At 42.2% G+C, this 26,376-nt stretch overlaps 1 protein-coding gene across 1 annotated transcript in view; it reads right to left on the bottom strand.

The window, feature by feature from the left end:
* Positions 1 to 662: 662 nt before the first annotated feature.
* Positions 663 to 26,376, bottom strand: part of TMC1 (transmembrane channel like 1) — a gene marked incomplete at both ends in the record, with an annotated part of 96,916 nt that continues 71,202 nt past the window's right edge. The window contains 9 exons of the mRNA XM_084628140.1: positions 663 to 937; positions 2,044 to 2,167; positions 2,275 to 2,353; positions 9,971 to 10,096; positions 11,842 to 12,081; positions 16,064 to 16,131; positions 20,687 to 20,815; positions 22,371 to 22,523; positions 23,252 to 23,431. Coding sequence (XP_084484266.1) covers positions 663 to 937; positions 2,044 to 2,167; positions 2,275 to 2,353; positions 9,971 to 10,096; positions 11,842 to 12,081; positions 16,064 to 16,131; positions 20,687 to 20,815; positions 22,371 to 22,523; positions 23,252 to 23,431 — 1,374 coding nt within the window. The remainder of the gene's footprint in view (positions 938 to 2,043; positions 2,168 to 2,274; positions 2,354 to 9,970; positions 10,097 to 11,841; positions 12,082 to 16,063; positions 16,132 to 20,686; positions 20,816 to 22,370; positions 22,524 to 23,251; positions 23,432 to 26,376) is intronic.

Raw genomic sequence — 26,376 nt, forward strand, 5'->3', positions numbered from 1 at the left:
ATATTGCATATGGTAAGAATTATTACTGTACTGACAGGAAAAATAGGGATTTTAATAAAATTAAAAGCTCAGCTGCATAATGCCTCTGAACTGGGAAGCACATACTTCAAACACTAGGCTGCACAGTATCTCTGGGTATTTAAAGGTCATGCTTTGGCTATTGAAAGGTAGCCATATATTTCCAGTCTAAACTAATCAGGTGAATCTCACTTCTCTGTAAATGGCCAGCACAAGCTGTATGCACTGCTTAAGTAAAACTAACTCAGATATAATTTCCAAACAATTATATTGACAATTGCCTGTGGTTTTAAAAATAAATGAAGTAACAATGAGATGCTACAGAAACACACTGAGAAACTTATGCAAGAATAAACTAACATTTTCATTCTTATCATAAATATTTATATACTTAGAAACACTTTGACACTCATGACAACATATATCCTTCCAAGACATTCAAATGAACAATAAGACTAATGCAGTGGTTTCTGTTAGATATTGGTACTGAAGCCCCCAATCCTGAAAATACTTAGGCACACTGAGCAACTTCATGCACAGGAGGAGTCGCATTGAAATCAATGGGACACCTCGTTTGTTGGCTGGATCAGGGCCATTGTTTTTGCCAGGATTGTACCATTTAATCCTGTAGCTCACTTTTACTATTATCTATAGTTAGGAGTGCCCCTCGGCATTCTTGGGTGTCCTCCAGGAAAACCTTCAAAGCGTGGATTTCTGGGGGAGTAGCCGGGCATGCCATATCCTCTTGGCACTGGTGGTCGAGTCACAGCTATGTGTGAGGGCGGAGCAAGGCTTCCTCCTCTGCCATGCAAGGAATAATGAGCATTTGGGCCAGGTCCGTGCTGCTGGGAGGGGCTTGCTTCCTGTTGATGGCTGGTCTTTTTCTTAGACTCTTTGTCACCTCGTCCTTTCTGGGCACCTAAAATGTATTTAGAAAACCAAACTGAGTCATAGAACAGAGATTACCTGTTAGAGCAGTGCTGCGGCATGTCAGCCGCAGACTGTAGGAGCACCAGCAGGCTCTGCCAACCCCATCTCTTAGAGGGAGGTTATGGGGAGTGGTCCAGCAGCTCTCCCCTGAAGTTTTCCAGTCAGCCCTTCCCATCCTCCAAGACCTGAGGTAAGGAATGTAGAAGCCCCCACCTCTACAGAAGGCAGCACCAAGTAAGTGGAGGCAGTTTCTAGGGCTACTGGAGGAGTGAGGGCAGTGTGAGAGAGATGGTAAAACTCAGCAATTTCATTATAAAACCGGCCAATTTCGGCAGGATGCGCTTGGAATTCCCCACATAGCTCTGCTGAAATGCCTCATTCCTGACCTACAACCTCCCTAACATTCCAGCCCTGACTTCTCCTGCTGCCAATCATGCCAAATGGTGTGCTTGTTTTGCGGCATGGACAATGAGGACAGTAGTGCCTGAGTGCAGAGGGGAGAGCACACCACTCCCTCTTTAAGGCAGGTAGGGCTGCCACATACGCAGCCCGGGACCATGCCTAGGCTGACTGAGCCAGAATTCTTCCTGAAGATTCCTACTACATCATGGCCTTGCTGCGCCCCCCAGCCCCCACCCCCCTTGCAGGAGCCTGGACTTAAAAGCCACAACCTGGCCCTCAATATTCCAATATAAAAATTACTATAGTATTCTGCAGTAAAACTTCAGTCTAGCAAAACACTTATGCACATGCTTAGTTTTTAAGTGTGCAAATAGTCCCACTAACATTAAGAACCTGCTTAAGAGCTTTGCTGGATTGGGGCCTAACAGTCCAAAGTAATACAGCTTGCAGTTTGTTACTACTGTAGGGTTCTGGATTGTTACTGAATGAGACTAATATTTCTTATAAGGGAAGGAGAAAGACCAATGCCATAAAGATTAACCTGGTGACTGCAAGCTTCTGTACTGTGGTTAATTTGCACTGTTTAATTTTCATGACTGTCCCTCTCAGGGTGTCAATGTACAGTAAGTAAAGAAGTTGAGACAGTGTAGAGGGATGGTAGCAAATATACAGACATCTTCAGAGCAGTCGCACCTTGATCTGCTGCAGAGTCTTGTTTGCTTCCTTGCTGCTTGGGTTTAGCCTCAAGGGAGTTTTCTTCCATCTCCCGTGATTGCTGTGCTTTTTGTTTGTTTCTCTTTTTGTTTTCCTCAGCTTGCTGGTCAAAGGGGAGAGAGGGAAACATACCTTAATTACTTAAACCATTTCTCTACTGTTTCACAACAATAAAAAGTAACAGTTCTACCCTCTTTATGGCATCCTTACACTTTGTAGCTTCTTTTTGAGATCCAAGTTAGCTTCCTTGTAGGATTTGGATGTAGCATTGAGATAATAGATACTCAATCTAAATTTTAAAGGAAAAAGAATATATTTTGTTAGGTAACAATTATAAAATCTAACACAATTCTTAATAAAGCCACATAACAATAAATAGGTTGTCCTTATCCTCTATAGTGTGTTAACATGAAGAGTGGCTTTTATTCCACTATCCTGTCTTATTAACACTAACGTTTTGACAGTTCAGTTATGTGCTTCTTCACAGGAGAAAGAAAATACATCTCTACCTGAGATCCCAGAACAACCCAACTGAAAAATTCACTTTCCCTATCTAAGGGTATGTCTACACTACGAAATTAGGTCGAATTTATAGAAGTCGTTTTTTTAGAAATCGGTTTTATATATTCGAGTGTGTGTGTCCCCACAGAAAATGCTCTAAGTGCATTAAGTGCATTAACTCGGCGGAGCGCTTCCACAGTACCGAGGCAAGCGTCGACTTCCGGAGCGTTGCACTGTGGGTAGCTATCCCACAGTTCCCGCAGTCTCCGCTGCCCATTGGAATTCTGGGTTGAGATCCCAATGCCTGATGGGGCTAAAACATTGTCACAGGTGGTTCTGGGTACATATCGTCAGGCCCCCGTTCCCTCCCTCCCCCCGTGAAAGCAAGGGCAGACAATCATTTCGCGCCTTTTTTCCTGAGTTACCTGTGCAGACGCCATACCACGGCAAGCATGGAGCCCGCTCAGGTAACCGTCACCCTATGTCTCCTGGGTGCTGGTAGACGCGGTACGGCATTGCTACACAGTAGCAGCAACCCCTTGCCTTGTGGCAGCAGACGGTACAGTACGACTGGTAGCCGTCATTGTCATGTCTGAGGTGCTCCTGGTCGCCTCTGTGAGGTCGATCAGGAGCGCCTGGGCAGACATGGGCGCAGGGACTAAATTTGGAGTGACTTGACCAGGTCATTCTCTTTAGTCCTGCAGTCAGTCCTATTGAACCGTCTTATGGTGAGCGGGCAGGCGATACGGACTGCTAGCAGTCGTACTGTACCATCTTCTGCCGAGCAGCCATGAGATGTGGATGGCATGCAGTCCTTCTGCACCATCTGCTGCCAGCCAAAGATGTAAAAGATAGATGGAGTGGATCAAAACAAGAAATAGACCAGATTTGTTTTGTACTCATTTGCTTCCCCCCCTCCCCTGTCTAGGGGACTCATTCTTCTAGATCACACTGCAGTCACTTACAGAGAAGGTGCAGCGAGGTAAATCTAGCCATGTATCAATCAGAGGCCAGGCTAACCTTCTTGTTCCAATAAGGACAATAACTTAGGTGCACCATTTCTTATTGGAACCCTCCGTGAAGTCCTGCCTGAAATACTCCTTGATGTAAAGCCACCCCCTTTGTTGATTTTAGCTCCCTGAAGCCAACCCTGTAAGCGCCCCTCCCAGCGTCAGAGCAATGGCAAACAATCGGGCATCTGAGAGTGCTGTCCAGAGCACTCACAATGGTGCACTCTGATGGGGCTAAAACATTGTCGCGGGTGGTTCTGGGTACGTGTCGTCAGGCCCCCGTTCCCTCCCTCCCTCCGTGAAAGCAAGGGCAGACAATCGTTTCGCGCCTTTTTTCATGAGTTACCTGTGCAGACACCATACCACGGCAAGCATGGAGCCAGCTCAGGTAACCGTCACCCTATGTCTCCTGGGTGCTGGCAGACGCGGTACGGCTTTGCTGCACAGTAGCAGCAACCCATTGCCTTCTGGCAGCAGACGGTGCAATACGACTGGTAGTCATCCTCGTCATGTCCGAGGTGCTCCTGGCCACGTCGGCTGGGAGCGCCTGGGCAGACATGGGCGCAGGGACTAAATTTGGAGTGACTTGACCAGGTCATTCTCTTTAGTCCTGCAGTCCTATTGAACCGTCTTATGGTGAGCGGGCAGGCGATACGGACTGCTAGCAGTCGTACTGTACCATCTTCTGCCAGGCAGGCAAGAGATGAGGATTGCTAGCAGTCGTATTGTACCATCTTATGCCAGGCAGGCAAGAGATGAAGATGGCTAGCAGTCGTACTGTACCATCTTCTGCCAAGCAGCCATGAGATGTGGATGGCATGCAGTCCTTCCGCACGTCTGCTGCCAGCCAAAGATGTAAAAGATAGATGGAGCGGGTCAGAACAAGAAATAGACCAGATTTGTTTTATACTCATTTGCCTCCTCCCCTGTCTAGATCACACTGCAGTCACTCACAGAGAAGGTGCAGCGAGGTAAATCTAGCCATGTATCAATCAGAGGCCAGGCTAACCTCCTTGTTCCAATAACAACGATAACTTAGGTGCACCATTTCTTATTGGAACCCTCCGTGCAGTCCTGCCTGAAATACTCCTTGATGTACAGGCACACCCTTTGTTGATTTTAGCTCCCTGAAGCCAACCCTGTAAGCCGTGTCGTCAGTCGCCACTCACTCCGTCAGAGCAACGGCAGACAATCGTTCCGCGCCTTTTTTCTGTGCGGACGCCATACCAAGGCAAGCATGGAGGCCGCTGAGCTCATTTTGGCAATTAGGAGCACATTAACCACCACACGCATTATCCAGCAGTATATGCAGCACCAGAACATGGCAACGCGATACCGGGCGAGGAGGCGACGTCAGCGCGGTCCCGTGAGTGATCAGGACATGGACACAGATTTCTCTGAAAGCATGGGCCCTGACAATGCATGCATCATGGTGCTAATGGGGCAGGTTCATGCTGTGGAACGCCGATTCTGGGCTCGGGAAACAAGCACAGACTGGTGGGACCGCATAGTGTTGCAGGTCTGGGACGATTCCCAGTGGCTGCGAAACTTTCGCATGCGTAAGGGCACTTTCATGGAACTTTGTGACTTGCTTTCCCCTGCCCTGAAGCGCATGAATACCAGGATGAGAGCAGCCCTCACAGTTGAGAAGCGAGTGGCGATAGCCCTGTGGAAGCTTGCAACGCCAGACAGCTACCGGTCAGTTGGGAATCAATTTGGAGTGGGCAAATCTACTGTGGGGGCTGCTGTTATGCAAGTAGCTCACGCAATCAAAGATCTGCTGATATCAAGGGTAGTGACCCTGGGAAATGTGCAGGTCATAGTGGATGGCTTTGCTGCAATGGGATTCCCTAACTGTGGTGGGGCTATAGACGGAACCCATATCCCTATCTTGGCACCGGAGCACCAAGCCGCCGAGTACATAAACCGCAAGGGGTACTTTTCGATAGTGCTGCAAGCTCTGGTGGATCACAAGGGACGTTTCACCAACATCAACGTGGGATGGCCGGGAAAGGTGCATGATGCTCGCATCTTCAGGAACTCTGGTCTGTTTCAAAAGCTGCAGGAAGGGACTTTATTCCCAGACCAGAAAATAACTGTTGGGGATGTTGAAATGCCTATATGTATCCTTGGGGACCCAGCCTACCCCTTAATGCCATGGCTCATGAAGCCGTACACAGGCAGCCTGGACAGTAGTCAGGAGCTATTCAACTACAGGCTGAGCAAGTGCAGAATGGTGGTAGAATGTGCATTTGGACGTTTAAAGGCGCGCTGGCGCAGTTTACTGACTCGCTTAGACCTCAGCGAAACCAATATTCCCACTGTTATTACTGCTTGCTGTGTGCTCCACAATATCTGTGAGAGTAAGGGGGAGACGTTTATGGCGGGGTGGGAGGCTGAGGCAAATCGCCTAGCTGCTGGTTACGCGCAGCCAGACACCAGGGCGGTTAGAAGAGCACAGGAGGGCGCGGTACGCATCAGAGAAGCTTTGAAAACCAGTTTCATGACTGGCCAGGCTACGGTGTGAAAGTTCTGTTTGTTTCTCCTTGATGAAACCCCCCGTCCCTTGGTTCACTCTACTTCCCTGTAAGCTAACCACCCTCCCCTCCTCCCTTTAATCACCGCTTGCAGAGGCAATAAAGTCATTGCTGCTTCACAGTCATGCATTCGTTATTCATTCATCACACAAATAGGGAGATGACTACCAAGGTAGCCCAGGAGGGGTGGTGGAGGAGGGAAGGAAAATGCCACACAGCACTTTAAGCACAGCACTTTAAAAGTTTACAACTTTAAAATTTATTGAATGACAGCCTTCTTTTTTTTGGGCAATCCTCTGTGGTGGAGTGGCTGGTTGGCTGGAGGCCCCCCCACCGCGTTCTTGGGCGTCTGGGTGTGGAGGCTATGGAACTTGGGGAGGAGGGCGGTTGGTTACAGAGGGGCAGCAGTGGCAGTCTGTGCTCCAGCTGCCTTTGCTGCAGCTCAATCATACACTGGAGCATACTGGTTTGGTCCTGCAGCAGCCTCAGCATTGAATCCTGCCTCCTCTCATAACGCTGCCGCCACATTTGAGCTTCAGCCCTGTCTTCAGCCCGCCACTTACTCTCTTCAGCCCGCCACTTACTCTCTTCAGCCCTCCACCTCTCCTCCCGGTCATTTTGTGCTTTCCTGCACTCTGACATTATTTGCCTCCACGCATTCGTCTGTGCTCTGTCAGTGTGGGAGGACAGCATGAGCTCGGAGAACATTTCATCGCGAGTGCTTTTTTTTTTTCTTTCTAAGCTTCACTAGCCTCTGGGAAGGAGAAGATCCTGTGATCATTGAAACACATGCAGCTGGTGGAGAAAAAAAAAGGGACAGCGGTATTTAAAAAGACACATTTTATAGAACAATGGGTACACTCTTTCAGGGTAAACCTTGCTGTTAACATTACATACATAGCACATGTGCTTTCGTTACAAGGTCGCATTTTGCCTCCTCCCACCGCGTGACTACCCCCTCAACCTTCCCCCCTCCCTGTGGCTAACAGCGGGGAACATTTCTGTTTAGCCACAAGCAAACAGCCCAGCAGGAATGGGCTCCTCTGAGTGTCCCCTGAAGAAAAGCACTCTATTTCAACCAGGTGACCATGAATTATATCTCACTCTCCTGAGGATAACACAGAGAGATAAAGAACGGATTTTGGTTGAATGCCAGCAAACATACACTGCAATGCTTTGTTCTACAGTGATTCCCGAGTATGTGTTACTGGCCTGGAGTGGTAAAGTGTCCTACCATGAAGGACGAAATAAGGCTGCCCTCCCCAGAAACCTTTTGCAAAGGCTTTAGGACTACATCTAGGAGAACCGCAAATGCCAGGGCAAAGTAATCCTTTCACATGCTTGCTTTTAAACCATGTATAGCATTTTAAAAGGTACACTCACCAGAGGTCCCTTCTCCACCTGCTGGGTCCAGGAGGCAGCCTTGGGTGGGTTCGGGGGTACTGGCTCCAGGTCTACGGTGAGAAACAGTTCCTGGCTGTCGGGAAAACCGGTTTCTCTGCTTGCTTGCTGTGAGCTATCTAAAACCTCCTCATCATCATCATCTTCTTCATCCCCAAAACCTGCTTCCGTATTGCCTCCATCTCCATTGAAGGAGTCAAACAACACGGCTGGGGTAGTGGTGGCTGAACCCCCTAAAATGGCATGCAGCTCATCATAGAAGCGGCATGTTTGGGGCTCTGACCCAGAGCGGCTGTTCGCCTCTCTGGTTTTCTGGTAGGCTTGCCTCAGCTCCTTCAGTTTCACGCGGCACTGCTTCGGGTCCCTGTTATGGCCTCTGTCCTTCATGCCCTGGGAGATTTTCACAAAGGTTTTGGCATTTCGAAAACTGGAACGGAGTTCTGATAGCACGGATTCCTCTCCCCAAACAGCGATCAGATCCCGTACCTCCCGTTCGGTCCATGCTGGAGCTCTTTTGCGATTCTGGGACTCCATCATGGTCACCTGTGCTGATGAGCTCTGCATGGTCACCTGCAGCTTGCCACGCTGGCCAAACAGGAAATGAGATTCAAAAGTTTGCGGTTCTTTTCCTGTCTACCTGGCCAGTGCATCTGAGTTGAGAGTGCTGTCCAGAGCGGTCAGAATGGAGCACTCTGGGATAGCTCCCGGAGGCCAATACCATCGAATTGTGTCCACAGTACCCCAAATTCGAGCCAGGAACGTCGATTTAAGCGCTAATCCACTTGTCAGGGGTGGAGTAAGGAAATCGATTTTAAGAGCCCTTTAAGTCGAAATAAAGGGCTTCGCTGTGTGGACGGGTGCAGGTTTAAATCGATTTAACGCTGCTAAATTCGACCTAAAGTCCTAGTGTAGACCAGGGCTAAGAAGCCTCCTTTCAGTGACGGTAGTTAAGGAGGCAGTTCCATCCAGCTGTTCTTCCATAACATGGGTGTTCTGCAAAATTGACTTGTAAAAGATGTATAATATGTTTTTCAAATGACCAAAAGTTGTTTATAAAATCCTTTAAACTTGCACAACAATAGGCAAATTCAAGTGCTGTGGTGACAGCAAAGACAAAAAGCAAAAACATGGAAAACTGGTTGATTTTTTGTTCTAAATCATAATCTTCCAGATCACAAAATCACAAATACATGGCATAATTTTCTTTGTTAAATAACTGCAAGAAATTAGCACACTTTCACCCCCTACTCTCACCTAATGAAACTCTAACTGGATATCCAGCCATGTGATGTTTTTATAATGACATTAACAGTGTGTCATGCTCCTGGTTGAAATAAGTGATTAATCTTCTCCCTATTTTGTTGTCTCTGGTTTGCCTTGTGTTGTCTTTTGCCTTTGTTTTGGGCCACAGTCACCTAATGCAAAATATGAGTTGCTCTCCTTGAAATCAACGGGAGCTACCCATATTCTTCATTGAGAGTCTTTCTGTATGTAGTATGATTGTCACCAAGTCTTTGCCACATTTCATCTCAAAATTGCATTCTGCCTGTGTAAGTTCCTTCTGCAGTTTCTATTACACTTACTGTTTTTCACTTACTGTTCTAAAATATTTGGCAGTATAACTGTGCTCTGTTAAATCATGACTGAATTTCACCCAAGAGGTAGCTGCATTTTTGTGTGTACTAAGTGATCCTATAAAGTGATCCTTTGTAAAGTCCCTTGGGATTAAAGATATCAGGATTATTATTCTTTTTCAGGACTGATTTATGGACAAATGTCCATTCGTAGTCCAAAGCCTCAGAAAAGTTGACTTTGGACAGGGAACTTCTAGTACAAGGAGGTAGCAATCATGGCTTGCTGCACACCTCTTACACGGGGGTTTTAGCCAAAGAATCTAGATTGGAAGCCCTCTATGTGGCTTCTCTGCTACATGCCCCCAACTCTTACCTCACACCTAGTTTAGCAAAATGATGGTAGTTCTGCTGCTTTTCAAGCCTCTTTATTATTATACTAAAACCCAAGATGCCCAGAAACAGGCTTAAAGAAAGCTCTTTATCAGGGGAATAGCACTTCTGAGAGTTCTCTACTAAACATGCTAGGTTTTATGATGTGCAGTTCTGCCCAAAAGACTGATTAAATTTGCTGTGGTTTGGACCCCATATAGTTTTTTTGCTTCTTAATTATTTTTGTTGTTTTGGTAACAAAACAAAACAAAAATTAAGCCATTGAACAAGAGAGAGAGATTGGGAAGCCTGCCCTTTGTGCAACTACACATTAATTATGATCAAGAAAAAGGGTCATGAATACTTCAAGGCCCTAAACACAAGGCAATCAGTGTTGTACTTGACTGTGTTTCCAGTGGACTATGGTGGTGGAGGCTTGACATGAAAGGAATTGGGTAGAGATTCACATAGGAAAGCTTTATCTACAGTATCAGAGTTAAGATACTGTACTTACACCATAAGCAATATGAAGGGCAGGATCAGTCCAGGGTTAGAAGCATAATTAAATACTTTTCCAAACCAGGAAGGGAAGTCATTCTCCAAGGTTTCTGAAATGACCTCAAACATTCTGGTTTTCCCACTGTTAAAAACAAAAATTAACCCTGTATCATAAACCCTGCCAATGCCAGTGTAGCATTGTGTATCAACATACAACATATTATCAGACCAGAGATGGGCCCAACAATAAGTTATTGTCATTCACATTATTTAAATGCTCTTTACTGAACCGATTTTAAGAAAAACATTACTTTTTATACATGTTAACATATTAAAGCAGCACAGAAAAAGTTAACAGTGGTAGCTTGTTCATGCAACTTCATTCCTTGGGGAGTGGGGCAGAGGAAATCTTACTGAAGCTGTTCTAGTTTATCTAATCCTGAATTACACAAGGTCCAGGATTGCAGTTACAGAGACCAGTCCCCAGATGTCACCCTTTATGTCTTCTATGATCTGATTTACTAAATGAAAATTGTCAATCAGTATCACCTGCTTTGTATCAGTTCTGTGAAATCCAGCCAGTTTCGTGTCTCAGCAGATTTGCTATTATTTCATACATTTCTCCCATATAATGATGGTGATGTGACACACTACTGGAAAACATCTCCTGAATGATTTGCCTATACCCAAAGGAACTTTTAGAGCTAAGGCATCAAGACTTCTGTGCCTTTAGAAGATGCACTGGGATCACTTTACTAATGAATTTTTCAAGCCCTTCACTGGAAACCAGATCTCCATTTTACTGCTCTTCTCCTTTTACTCCATTAACACATTTTTGCAAGCAGATATCAAAGACTCAAACATTTTAAAATCTAAATGTCGTGTCTAACTATTGCTTGCTTACTAGTGTAATATGTCACACTAAATAGCAAACAGAGATGTTGAAGATTTCTCCCCTGGTATTTCACTTCTGCAATGCACAGGGTGAAGAATAGGGTGTGGGATCAGTTGGTTCTTGGATGAGCAGATGTCTTCTTAGCTATATCCCCCTCTGCCGCTACCTACCTGCAGGGGAATGTAGGCCATCTTTTTCAAAACCAACTAGTGATTCTGGATGCCTAACCTGAGACACCTTAAAGACTGGTGAAGAGTTGGTGTTCAGCACCTTCTGAAAATTCCCTTTCAGGTGTTTCAAGCTGGCTACCCGAAAACTGAGGTGCTCACAATCACTAGTCCCTTTTGAAAATGTAGGCCACGTTATCTGGGATACTGTTTATTCTTATTTCAATATGCATGGATTTACACACATAATTGCTGTCAACCCTTTCTTTCCATCATTCCTGAGAATGTCAGAGGATGACTCACAGCACCAGAAATATATTATAACAGTGCTACTGAATCTAACTCCCTGAAGTACTGCAGAGAGTCTCAGAAATTTGAGATGGAAAAGCCCTATTCAGTCATCTAGTCTTCCCCTCTGCTATTGCTAGATCCCTTTCTGCAGTACTATTCTAAATGTTCTGTCTCCCAAGCAATGAGTCTATTCTACACTCTAACAGATCATCTCAAGCAGGTAGAGAATGTATCTCTAACAGAATGGTTCTCTATTCCTTACATATAATTTCAGACTTGATCACACTAGTAAGAAACTTTTTTAAAAAAAGAATTACTGTCTTACCAGTTAGTGAATACCTTTTAAATAGTTAATCATTTCTCTCACATTTAATTCATCTTCAGAGATTATGGTCCTATGCACAAGTAAAATTAGCATAGTTTATAAAGTGCCACCACTTAGTAAGGAAGTTCGTGTTAGTTATGTCATTCACTGTACTTTAGTCATACCATGAGATAACCTATTTGTTAAGATGGATATAAAATGAGAAGGACCTGAATGGGCCGCAGTCAAAGGATGGTGGGATAGAGACAATAGTGTACACAGCAGGCAGAGTAGAGAGGAAGAGAATAAAGAGCAGCATGGCCATGTAGAAGTTATTGGATCTAGAGGCTTTGAAGACCCTCTCGTGAGGGACATTGCAGCACATCACAGCCCAGCATTGCAGATACATCGAGGTGTGGAGACGGAACACATTGATAGCTGGCAAGCATGGAGCGTAAAAAGAACCCATCCTAGAAACAAAGAAGAAAGTGCTCTGTAAAACTCTGCAGCCTTAGATACACCATAACTCTTCACCCACCCTGGACTTTCCTATCCTCTTGTTTTGCAGCCACACACAATGCACTCCGTTTTGTAGCTTATGAAACCTTGTTTAACTCTTTTTATTGGTCTTGGCTCTGTTTCTTCCATTGACTTCATGGCATATGGCTAAAATACTCTAAATCAACTCTTTCCAAGTCTCAAGACTTCCCCCACCTCCCACCCCTGCTTTTCTTTCTCCAAATGAATTTTAAGCACCCAGTCAGAAAACTGTTATTGATTTCCCCCTTTCACTTTCTTCTTCTTTAAATGGTTCTTTCGTTTTCAAATACACTCAGATAGATTTCAGAGTAACAGCCGTGTTAGTCTGTATTCGCAAAAAGAAAAGGAGTACTTGTGGCACCTTAGAGACTAACCAGAGGTGAGCTGTAGCTCACGAAAGCTTATGCTCAAATAAATTGGTTAGTCTCTAAGGTGCCACAAGTATTCCTTTTCTTTTTTCAGATAGATTGTCACTCATTTATAGAACAGATAATCCCGAACATTATACGCCATAATCTCTTGCAGGCTTGATGAGTATCTTGTTTTATCATAATCCAGCATGGTCTTAATTTAATTTGCTATTGTCTTATTAATATTTTTGCTGTCTCCTGAGCTGACATTTATTTCACTTATTCTGTTATGATGGTGTGACCGAGAGCACTCCTGTATTCACAGATTATTGTAATAATCTTTGTGGAAAATATGCCTTGTGGGGTATCATTTAAAAACTAATAACATACCGATCATTAATATTCTTGTGTAATGTACCTATGGAATGTGTAGTAAGAGGTATGAACATAAACTGAAATTATTATTACAAAGTGTTTACCAGTTTCACAAAGACAAAGGACAAACTGACGCATCTAGCCTGGTATCATCAAAGTTGATTAGCAATCACTGGTCAAGTGGCCATTCTTTGGCAACAAAGGAGACAGCAACAGATTGATCTGTATTTTAGCAAACAATAACAAGGAACCTCTTTCACTCCATGTCTCTTTCCTCACAGCTGGAATGAACTTCATCTAGGGGTGACCCTCAGGAAAATGCATTTCAAAGGGTGATTGGACTATAAACGTGGGGGGGCAAAAACACCACAGGTTCTCTCTCTTTTTTTGCCTAACGCAAAGGAACCATCCCTTTGACTTTAGGGGAGAGATTCTGACCTGAGAATTTGGTCAGCCCAGTAGCTGGGAACATGTATTAAGGATTTTACCTTGAACCAAATAAAGCTTGTAAAGTTTTGGCTACTAGGAAGCATTTTATCTTTATTATTCTGGTAACTATTTCTGACTTTAATATCTTATACTTGTACTCATTTAAAACCTCTCTCTCTTTGTAGTTGCACCCAAATGTGACACACAGTTATTTAGTGCCTGATTCTAATTAAGTACCTATTGATTCTGATAAATGTTGTTAGTTGTTTATAGTTACATGTTTATGACTTTAAAACACTGGGCACTCGTGTTCTTTGGCCTGAGCTCACTCTTCCTGCCCCTCTGATTTGAGGATCTAATCCTATTTACCAGTGTGGCTAAGTGGATGGGACCCAGAAGATTTGATTCTATTTCCAGCTCTGCCATTGGTCCACCAGAGGACCTTGACCTCTTCTCTATGCCTCAGTTTCCCCATGTTTAAAATTGGGATAATGGTCTTTCCCTTTATGGAGTGCACTTGGAGATCTGTGGATGAAAAATGCTATATAAGAGCTAGGTATTACTATTATATTGTAATTTTACCCCCTTCTTCTTTTCATCTGTTCTTAATGGAAAGAGACCATACAGACTCTGCTAGTCCTTGGCTGAAGGCACATACTACACCTTGTGCCCCTGATCATACTCTCACTGAAATCAGTTGCAAAACTTTCACTGACTCCAGTCAGTTGAGGATCAAGCTAATTTGTGCCCATTATCATCATTTTTAGGTACAACATTTGAAGCAATGCAGAGTAAATTTTGCAGATGGCTCACTGATATGCAAATTCACATGAGAAGGTTTACATTCCATTCACTTTACAGAACAGGAAGCCTTTCTATAAAGAGAGAAATGAATCTCCCTGCATACACATGCAAATTTACACACACGCAGGCCTTTCAAATCCTCTCCAGATACAGGCTAGACACAGCCACACCAAAAGCTCTCCTGTCACTACAGTTCAAGTGAGTACATGTGTGTGCAGCTCGAAATAATTCTAGAAATATACAATAACTAATTATATATTTTATTAAAAATTTTACTAAAATAGTTATTCATTATTTTATTGCTGTAATTTTTACTGTCTCTCTTAATTTCACTTGAGATGATCATATGTTTATTATAAATGATAAATCACTAAAAAACATAACCGCTCAAGTTCACTGCTTGATATAGGCAACATTAGCTAACATGTTATGGTCTCGCTCCTACAGTATGTAGCAGGCAGGTGGACTGCTAGGTCCATGTGGATCCCACATTGGGGACCATGCTATATTAGAAAGTGTATATTGTGACAGAGTATAGAAGTGTATAGTATCTGTATGTGAATCAGGTATTAAACATGAAATGTTCTGAAAGTAATCAAAAAGAAACCCAGTCTGATTCCGAAACCAACCTCCTAACTTCTCCTAACCAAAGGCTGACTTTCAATCCCTTCCCATCTTCCCTGCCCCCCAAAAAGTGCTAATTATGGTGGTGGAAAGAGAGTGCCATTCATGCTGCATAAACTTGGGAGTGCATTTTATACTCCAGCTGTATCCTCTTGATGAACAGTGGAGTGAGTGCAGCAGAAATGTTACGTATGAGCAACTGGGGTGTCAGTTGCTGCTGTCTTTATGATCACACAACAATATACTGTTTTACAAGCTAATTTGTTTGCTTAACCTTGAGTGCCAGGTAGACACTGGCCCTGTGGATTTTCAATGTACCTAGGGCCAGATTAACTAACAGGCCCATATTTCTGTTTCTCTGTGATATATGTGATGAACAGACTGGCTGCAGCATGAGGCTGCTGCTCCAGGCCTAGATTAGATGCACAGGAGGCTGGATACACATGAGTTCCGCTGTGAGTACCAGGGGCTGCTCCAGTTCTCTTGGTGGCCAGGAAAGGGGGACATCCCCAGCTGTTGTCTGGGTACCCAGAGGAAGACTAACTCCCCCTAATGCACTAGAGACTTGGGCCCTATGAGCCTAATGCTGCTCTCACTTGCACCCATATAGAGACTGAAGTCCAATTAAGTTATATCAGAGTAAAAGCACTGTAGAGCATAGTCGGTCCCTGTCTTTACAAGTGAGGGTTGAGAGGCATGCCCAGCAGTATATGTCAGTATAGGTCCCAATAATGGAGCGAGGGATCATTCCTGAGTGATGTAAATCACTCCACAAAAGGACTTAGCGTGCTGCCCCACAGTGGTCCCAGCACTTACTAGCTCAGTTCATGAAGACCAGCAATGGGTCTCAAACTCAGGTCTGTCATAGCACAGCTGAGCACTACCACTAAGTGATCCATTAGTTCACACTGGCAGATTTATTTAGGTATTTATTTATCTCTGCTCCGACAATGCACAGCAGCTATAAACCTAACTTTACAGCTGCTGTGTGTCATCAGAGCAGTGCAAAAGATAGCAGGGAATATTGCTGAATCTAGTCCCATAACCTTAGCCTGGGACTGACACACCACTGTTACCCTAATTCTTTGCTGATTTAACTCCACTGATTTCAAGGTATCCAGTTTGATACCTATTGAGCTACAGTGGCATAAAGCTGGAGTAATACAGTGGTGAATCAAGCCCAGCATTTCAGAAGTGGCAAATATGTGAATTTCTGTGTTTCATGCTTGATTTCACAGGCAACGTGAAAAAATCCACCCAGCCCTGCTGGCTAAGCTGACCTAGTATACAACAGTCTGTTAATACCATACATGTTCTCTGCCACACCTACCAGATCATGCCTTGGTTAAAGATCAGTCCCAGCACATTTCCACTTATATCAAACTCTGAATAGGAAGGCTGAAAGAAAAGGCACAAATGCTTCCATTAGGCTTGCAGATAATGTTTTAAACTGACACAGAGGAGTAGATTAAAACTGTCATCTACAACAGCAACAACATATTGGCAATGTCTTCTCAAGACTCTTCTGTTGCATATTAACAATGATTCATGAAACAAATGAATATGACTCAAGACTAATGTGTTGCCTTCAGTACAGCCTGCAATATTTCATTATAAATCTTATTGAGCTCTTTGAAGAGGTGAAGGTAGTACTGGAAAGTACAAAGAGTTCCATTCTTATTGGATATGCTTTGAACTTTTAAAACAATGATTCATAGGTTCTAGAAGGAACAACTGAGATCATCTAGTCTGACCTCTTGCATAACATAGGCCGTAGGATTTCCCTGAATTAATTCCTATTTAAATTAGAGGATATCTCTTTAGAAAATATATTCTATCCTGTCCAGCAATGGAGAATCCACCACAACCCTGGGTAAATTGTTCCAATTAACACTTGCTAATTACCCTCACTGTTAAAAATGTGTACCTTATTTCTGGCCTGAATTTGTCTAGCTTCAATTGATCTTCTTATCTGTTTGACTGTTAGGCTGAAGAGCCCTCTATAATCAGCTTTTCCCACCATGTAAGCAATTAGACTGTGATCAAGTCACCATTAATTTTCTCTTTGATAAACTAAATAGATTGCACTCCTTAAGCCTATTGCTAGAGGGTGTGTTTTCCAATCCTTTCATCATTCTCATGGCTCTTCTCTGAACTCTTTCCAATTTATTAACAATCTTCTTGAATTGTGTACTCCAGAACTGGACATAGTATTCCAGGAATGGTCACCTTTGGGCACTTATCTATGTATAAGTAAATGTGTGTGTGTGTGTGTGTGTGTGTGTGTGTGTGTTAGAGCTAGTCAGAATATATTGGGGGGAGGGGGGGAAACCAGGGGAAGGTTTCTCTGGAAAAGGTTGCACAGGCAACCTTAGGAAATACTATAACTTGTGTACTTGACTTTGCAACCTTTATGTTCTCTTAACGTAGCTTTTTTGTATGAAATATACATGTCTATATAGTACTGTGATATGTATGCTGTTTATATAGCTTTTGCGCTAAAGTAAAAGAATACTGCCAGCCAATACAAATTCTCACTATTTTATGGATAAATAAAGTGGATTTTAGTTTACTTCATACAATTTCAACAAAACTCTCAGTTTACTACTAGTGATCATGGAAGAGGCAGAATGAACACAGCTTGATTTTTTTTCCCCCAAATTAAATCGTGTCAACAGGGTTGATAGTGGGAGAATCTGAGGCAGATTCACTAGTAAATTCTGACTGCTTTGTGTGCTCCAACAGCATCTATAAACCTGTCTTAATTGGCTTGGATTTTGGCTGCTTTACATTACTAGGGCAGCACAAGGTATCTAGATTGCACCGGTGAATCTGGACCCTTCACTTTTGACTTGTAAACTGAGCAAATCTCTTAAATGTGATCTTGTATTATCTACAAGCTAGTTCATTTAGCTTCATCAACCAGTAAATGTATTAGTGGCACTTGAATAATAGTAACAAAAATAAGGAATCCGCTTACTCCCAAGTAAACATTCCATTCAGCTTTCATTAACATTTTATCTGAGCCTCCCATTTGCTGACTAGGATCACTGACAATGCATATTCCCAGGCACGCAATCAAGAGTGTGTGACTATCCTGTCAAAGTGTAGCTGTGCATGGCAGGCCTGCTCAAGTGTAAAAGGTATGAGACAAGGTATTGCTCTTTTAGTCCACACTTAATTAGAGCTCTTGAGCATCCAGCTTATGCTTTATTGATGTATTTGTTATTCTTTTAACATACAAGAAGGTAGTAGCTAAAAGCAATGGGGAAGCAAAAATTAGGCAGTGGTATGAAATACTAACTGGAGAAACTGAAAAGCTAAATGGCTGAATAGATCTCCTGCTTCAAATGTAAAAACTAGAAACTAAGACCAGCCTATTTAATACTTTAAATCTAAGTGAGTAAAGCAGTGTCTATACTATTCTGAGGGCTAAATGACATCTTTTATGAGTCAGGGAAAGAGGGAGGAGGAGCATGCCCAAAGTAGCTGGGTCAAGAGGCATGATCTCTTAGTCGGGTGCAATGGCTCCGGGGCACTAGGTGGAGCACAATGAGCAACAGGACTTGTTTCAAGTTGAGGGCCCATTCAGCAATGTACTGAAGCACACACCATTTTTAAGTGTGAGTAGCCCGTTGACTTTAGTAAGATTATTCCCATGCTAAAAGTCATAGTTTGGCCTAAGCCTCTATCACCTCATTGACACTTGTTCTTAAACAGTACCTGTAACATCTTTCCCAGGAATCCGGGACAGTATTATATTTTGGGGTAATGATGATGATCTAACAAGTGACATTTCTTACTGTTTGCATTTGGCCAGGCTTTAGAAACCACCAGGAAGCAAATTGGCATTTTTTTTTTCATCTTTTTTCTAAAGCCAACAACATTCCCTGCAGAGAATAATAAAGGAGTTTCTGCCACTCTGGTTCAGGGACTGTGATTATCATCGATGCAGTAAGATTTATAGTACATGTGCTCCCATGGCCTTTGGTACAAGCAATATGCAGATGATACTCAGTTCTATATCTCCTTCATGTCAAACTCTGGCACCTCCACCTTTCCCAGGGCTTCAGCGAGATAAGCACCTACGTGAAGAGCAGCTGGCTGCTCTTAACACTGGGCAAATCAGAGGAGTAGTTTGTAGGAAGAGGGAAACAGGCCAAATCTATAACATCACTCTGAATGGATGGCATCTGCTCTCCAATTATTAGAGTGGCATGAAGGCTTGGAGTCATTCTGGACTTTTCAGTGCTCCTGAATCCCCTAATAGTCATAGTACCCCAAAACACCTGTTGCTACCTTTGGCCAGTGAGGAGGCTGTGCCCCTTTCTGTCCGATGTAAGATTGGCCACAATGATTCATGCGTTCCTCACCTCTGGGCTCAATGGCTGTGGTAAAGCCATTTACCACAATGGCTGTGGTAAATCTGAAGACTAACGAAGCTCCAGCTGGTCCAACATGCAGCAGCCCATCTACTAAGTAGCACAGAGCAATGAGAGTACATCATTCCAGAGCTTCACATGGCACACTGACTCCCTGTCCAACACTGAGTTTCATTTATGTGCCTGGCTTTGACATTACAGAGACTGTACCTGGTTATCTCAGGAACTGCCTTTCTCTTGAGACCAACCACAATAGCTCCATTTGTCAGGGGGGGTGTTGGTGTTAACAGAGCTAAGGCTGAAACTTGCCACAACAGAGTACTTTCTCAGTGGCTGGCTCATAGCTATGGAACTCTTCCACCAGAAACCAGAATGGCAAGCATCCTAATCACCTTGCACTAGCTGTCCCTGAGTAATAACCCGACTGAATGGCTCAGTGTCATTTTTTCCCCTGAAGATACCTTCTAATATAAGTAATAATACATCCATGCATACTTTCATGGCATAATACGAGGAGAGAGGGATGGATGAGAAACAAAAAGAGATTACAGTTTTACACACTGCATTCTATTTACTGTGTTGGTGTTAAATATTACCAGGATGGGTGCACTAGAAATACCAAGAAATTAACTGTGTAAGGGAACTCTGTTTACACTTAAAACTTTTCTACACTATGAGTCCTTTACCGGTATAGCTATCCCTGTATACTCTAACCGCAAAAGCACTCCTAGTGTTGGCACAGCTTATATCAGCAAAACTATGCTTTACCAGTATACCCCTTCCCTGAATAAAGCAAGCTATGTTGGTAAAAGCACCATTTTGTTGGTATAACTGTTTCTACACTAGGGGCTTTTGCAGGCATATCTAGTCAGACAGGGTTCACAGCCCCGACAAACATAGCTGTGCCAGAAGAAGTCTTTAGTGTAGACATAGACTTAAGTTTACATCAAGTTCAATTCTGAATGCTTTCTATTGTTGGATAGTGAAACCAGGAAAGAACTGGTCTTAGAAAACATTATACAGACTAAGGATGAAATCATTGCTTCATGGAAGTCCATGGGATTTTACAAAAGACTTAAATGAAGCCACAGGCTTTCATTCTAGATATTCCGAATACACCTGTCACCAAACAAATTGAGTCACTGATTAAATCAGGTGAATGTTCTATGATCATGATTAATCTTAGTTAAAACAGTGTTCCAACTAAAACAATTTCTAGAATATCTAAAACCAGTTCTTTGATGCTTTTCTCCCATCCCACTGGCTGGCTTAGTCATAAAAGAAACCATTTAAAGCCTGATCTACAGCTCACAGAAGCCTTTCCAGTGACTTCAGTAGGATATAGATTAGATCCTTTAAAATGGAAATGTGTATAAACAAAGCAAAGTAGCAAGAGAGAGAAAAGGAGAGGAGAAAAGATCATATTTAATGTTGTTCAGGGATTTTGAAGATGATGGGTCTTGTCTTCCCTAAACTTGGGATGCTCAAGATTAAAATACAAATTACTACCAACATGTCAAGTGATAATCTGACAATGAAATTGAGAGAGAGAGAGAGAGAGAGATACTTACAAATCCATACTCCAAGTCCCAGCACCAGCAGTAATTGAAAAACCTGACAAAGACAGCTCTCAGGAAATCCCCAATTATAATTGTGATGTATGTTGTCATAGTGTCAGAGATTGTCAGTCGCACAAATTCCTGTTGATGCAATGTTTTCTTTTAAGAGAAAGTTTAGTAATAAATAAACAATACTGGGAGACATCCCCAGATGTGTTCAGCACATTTTAGAAGAGAGGGGAACTTTCTGCCCCTTTACTATCCCTACTGATCCCTGGGGATTGCCAGGGGCCAAATTGGCCCCCAGCATGTTAAAGCTGTACTGCTGTAACATGCTGGGACTGCTGTAACATGGTGAATAACAGCCTGCTAAGTGACCACTACCAACTGGGACTGCCAGAGTGTAATCCAGTCCCGTAGATGATATCCTAAGTCCCCTTTTTACCCCTGACACTAAGCATTCAAACATGTAGGGTGGAACATCCTCTCTTTCCTCCCGCCAATTCCCACAGGAGTTGGAGAGGGAGGAAGATGGAAAATCTCAACATAAAAGTTGCTCAATGCCCACATCCCTCTGGGACGCCCCAGTAGATGCTTCACCACTTATCAGGCCTCACCCCAGACCTACTCTTCCCTCAATTTTTGGTCCTATTATTGTGGTTTCCAGAAAGTCAGTCACTGTCACTGATTGGTCTCAAGCGCTGCTGAACTAAAACCTTTGTTCCTCTGAGGCACACAACAGATTGAGTTCCACAGCTTGTAATTCTGCACCAGTGCGTCCGGCAGAGAGTCTGTTAAACTGTTAGTGTCTTCCGGGCTAGCTGCCCCCAACCGGTGACATCTCCACTGGGCTTTCTGAAAGGACTGTAAGATTTCCCAGTGAAGATCCTGATTGCCAGATGGGGAAATTGGCAGTGTGACTCGAGCATCAAAAGCTAGGATTCAATGGAGGATTTGGTCTCAGAGAGAGGAAAAAGGTGGAAGTTAAGAGAGAGAGGATAAGACTTGGTCAAAAGGAGGAAAACAGGCTGCGGGGAGATCACAGAAGCCACATAGAACATGGATACTGAAGATGAATATGTATGTTCAACAGAATCAAACAGAACTGCTAGGTACATCCATCACTAAACTGTGCTGCCTGAAACTGCCCACAGTCTTAAATTGCAGCAATTGCACCTGTTCCATAAAATATGGAGAAATAACTTCTTAAATGCAGTGATGGCTATTCACAATTTTGTAAGACTTGTCTTGTTGAATTACACATGATGTATCTTTCGGCACACTAATTTTGCTGTCACAAATTGGTTTTGGGTGATCAGAATTCCAATCAAAATGGTGCCAGTCATCTTCCACATGGTAAATTCATCCCCTTTCATGAGTGCTAAATATGCTGTATAAGACAGAGAGAAGGCCAAGAGGATAGAAAAACAGAGGAGAAAAGAAATGTTTCCAGTCACCATTACAAGCTATAGTCAATGTGTGAGGGCAACAGGAACAGTGAGGGACTCAGAGGATTCAAAAAAGGAATAAGCATTTCTCTGCCCATTAGCTAAGGAGTGACACGGGACCCTGTCTTCCCCCGATCCCCAGGTCTTTTCCTACTTTAGGGAAATGCCAGGTGACAACAGAAACAAAGAGTGGTGCTGATGTAAAATCCTCTGAGAGATTCACTATTATCCTAAATGAATTGCATTACCTGCCCTACCATTGTTTCCCAACATGGCCCTCTAGGGATGTCTGCAGGATCCACCTGTATTGGAGGAGCAGTGGCATTTTCTGATATCGTACCATTGTAGAGGCTGGCTTCCCATATTGTCATGTTATACTTCACTATCTTCTCTTCTTCCAGCTGGAAAAAGAAATCCCAAATGTGTTTTTACTAAACAACAGATCAGCTGTATGAACTTAACTCAGTGGTTCTCAATCTTTCCCATTCCTAGACCTTCCCAACACCCTAGAAGTTCCGTCCCTTTAACTGGAAGGGAACAACATGGGCATGGTGGAGTGGTCGCTGCTAGAGCTGGTGGTGGGGAGGTGCGGAAAAGTTACCTATCCTGTGAATTTCTTTGAGATTTTGAAAAAAAAAAATCCTGAATCACAATGAAAAGTAAAGATCTTGGGGAAACAATTGCAAAATAAAAATGAAAAATAATTAGGTTTGCATCAATCAAAATGTTTTGTTTTGATTTTGACCATTTCTTTAAATTTTTGACTATAACTAGCTTAATGTTCTTAACATGAAGTCAGTTCAAATGAGAGATTTGTGTTCTGAAAATGTCAAAATGAAATATTTTGACAATTTCAGAATTTTTTTTTCAATTTTTTTTTTTGAGTTGAGGAAATTGTTTAAACCAACTCTTTTTTTCCAATAAGTTTCAGGTTCAACAAATCAGCATTTTTCTGATAAAAAACTTTTTTTTATTGAAAAATTCCTGCCCAGCTCTAGTCACAACCTCTTAACACCTTAACGGTCTCCCTGTAGGTCACAGTCCCATCTTGTGAATCCTTGACTTCAGCCATTAGAAGTTTTTAAAAAAACACATTCAATGGTGATGGAAGACTTCCTGGTTAGCTTGCCTTGAGATTGATCTCATCCATCAGGGCAATGATGAATGTGTATAGATTGCCCAAGAAGAGAGCAAAGATGCGCCCCAATTGCCATCTCAGAGCTATTCGAGGGTGGTAATTTTCCAGAGAACTGATTACATCAAATAAAGTCGGACAGAACATTCCCAAGAGAGACATGACCATGTTCACCTGCAAAGAATCACACAAGAAAAAGTTAGAGATGAGTCCTGGGATTTTGCTCTTCCCCTGCCATTTTAGCTGGCATTTCACCCAGTGCATAAACAAAACTTATTGTGGGAGTTCACATATGATGTTTATATGGGGGATGGAGGTGGGGAAAAATCAGCTGTAATCTACTGTAAATGGATAATTGAGGAACTTTTCTTAATATCTGTTTTTAAAGTTCTTTTTAACCACTAGCAGTGAAAGGGATAATAAAACATTAGTTACTTTATTCTAAATGGCACCTATTTTCAGGCCTAATTCTGTATCAGATCTGAGGGATTTTCCCATTTCCAATAATTTTTCATGTTACATCCACCCCTCTTGTGTGTTAAGGTGAATAGATTGCCAAAGGGATCTAGGTTTAAACAAAATGAGGTATTTTTAGAACAATGCACCACTAACTCAGTATCTGGGCCTTTATATAGTCCTTAAATTATCTGTAATTGATTGTCCACATTGCAGGTGCAAATCCAGTCTGTCCTCTCCTTTCTACCTTTTGTGATTAGCATTCTGTAACTGTATTAACTTATCTATATAACTGTATGGAAGTGTATTGTGTTGAATGGTCCTAGAGCATAAAGCTATCTGTTAATAATTTTGAAACTCGGTATGGATTATATATTCCACAAACTGAATCTAATTCCATTTGGACTCATAAGGAGTTGGTTGCTGGAGTGTAGGTGAAGTAGATTTTTGTTCTTTTGTTTGGTTTTTCCCACATATCTTGGGAATTCCCTGAAATGTAACCTCTTCTGTACCTACCTTTCCAAAACTTAAACAAAATATAATAAATTTACAACATCCTAATAACAAAGGGTAGAAAGCTGAGGTTACACTTCTGTTTTCACACGTCATGTGACACGAGAAAGGGACTATGCAGGCAAGAAAAATTACCCTCTGGCATTTGCAACTACAGAGCATTAGTGTCTCGTAGAGTTTCATCAATGAGAAATAAGAATTAAATGGCATTTCTATTTGCTGCTTTTCTGTTTTTTTATTTTAATGAGTGCTAATTACTGGATTTTCATATTTATAGACAACCAGTAGCATATTCTGTATGGAGCTTGTACACAATGTAAACTCTATGAATAGCTGGAGCTTTTATGATGATAGAATTTCAAAACTGTTTAATTAAAGGTGTTTAATTATCGCTATTTAAATAACTAATTCTAGCATAAAGAAATCACATTTACTTGTTAAAACTGAACAAACAATAAGTATGTAGCTGCCATCCCTTGCAGTTTCTGGCTTTATAATTGAAGAAGGCGAAATCTATTTACCACTGTATGCTATTTATTTAACAGATGATGGTTCTTAGGTGCTTACCTATTGGTATAGCTAAATTTGATAGAAATCCTGAACATTGGTTCTTATCATTTTACATTATTGTTAGGTGTCCTTACTGTTTATTGGTGATGTTGCTATTGAACAAAACAGGCATGTTGATAATAATAGACTATCTAAGAGAATCTCAGAAGTGCTTAAGAAACTTTACGCTCCTCTGAGCCAGTACAGAATCAATGAACTAATCTCTATAGATAGAGAAACACATGCAAACACAGGTGATAGGTAGATTGGAATTACCATATTGGATCAGACTTGTGGCCAGTCTTGTCCAGCATCCTGTCTCTGACAGTGTTCTGCACCTGATGCTCCAAAGGGGGGTGTAAGCAACTCCCCAATAGGCAGTTACAGGATAATCTGGCACCAATGGAATCTCATTGTAACCACTAATAATCTGAGGTTGGTTTAAACCCTAAAGTATGAGGATTTATATCCCTTCCAAAATTCTTCCCTCTTTTTAATGTTTATTATCATAACTGTGTACTCTTCTTAATCACATAGATGTCCAGTCCCTCTTTTTAAATCATGCTAAATCTGACCTCAATATCATTCTGTGGCAATAAATTCCAAAGTCCAATTATGTGTTTTATGTGAAAAAGTATTTCCTTCTGTCAGTTTTAATTTACCACCTTTCAATTCCATTGACTGTTCCTTTGTTTCTCTATTATGAGACAGGGTAAACAAACAGAAGTTTCTGAACTTCCTTCTCTCTACCATTCATTATTTTAAATACTTTTATCATGTCCCCATTTATTAACCTCTTTTCTAAGGTAAAATATCCCATTCTTTTCAATCTCTTTGCATGTCCGTGTTTTTCCATGCCCCTAGTCATTCTTGTTTCCTGTCTCTGAACCCCGTCTTGTTCTGCAATATCCTTCTAGCTAATTACAACCATCAATGAAAAACAGCCATTTGTGGGATGGAAGGTGTAAGTCATAAAACAATACACAGCAACACTATGACTATTTAAGTCAGAAAGTGAAGAATATGGTGTGCAATTAAAAATGCAAAAAGAGATTTAGGTAGGCAGAATGTAATTGTTCACCAAAAATTTTTCTTTAAAAAAGCCCTCTCTAGATGTCTGGAAAATGCCAACCTTTTCAAGTAAATGTCTTTGAATTTTTTTTCACTTTTTTAATTGAAATTCATAATTTCATTGAAAACTTTCTTCAAAAACTCAAATTCAGTTACATCTAATATACTTGTCTGGAGAGAGCAATGCTTCACCCTGCACATTTGCTCTGCTTCAGGGTCAGACACTGGGGCAGATTCTCCCATATTGTTCACACCAATATTACATTGGGGTAACTGCAGTAGTTTAAGTGGAATTACACTGGCATAACAAGAATGTAATGTAATGGGAAATCAGGTGCTCCATTCCTAGAGGTGCATGTGCACTAGTGAATTAACCCTGATACCCACCCTATCCAATATTCAGCTTCTCCATAACTGCTGGATTTTTGCCAATCACTAAAAATCTGCAAGGAGCAGGAAGTGACCTAGAAAAGTAATGTCCACCTATAGAGCTGGGAGTAAAGGTACATATGGAACAATAATCACCAGGT

This window comes from Lepidochelys olivacea (assembly GCF_965140295.1).
Source record: "Lepidochelys olivacea isolate rLepOli2 genome assembly, chromosome: 5".
NCBI classification, from domain to species: domain Eukaryota; kingdom Metazoa; phylum Chordata; order Testudines; family Cheloniidae; genus Lepidochelys; species Lepidochelys olivacea.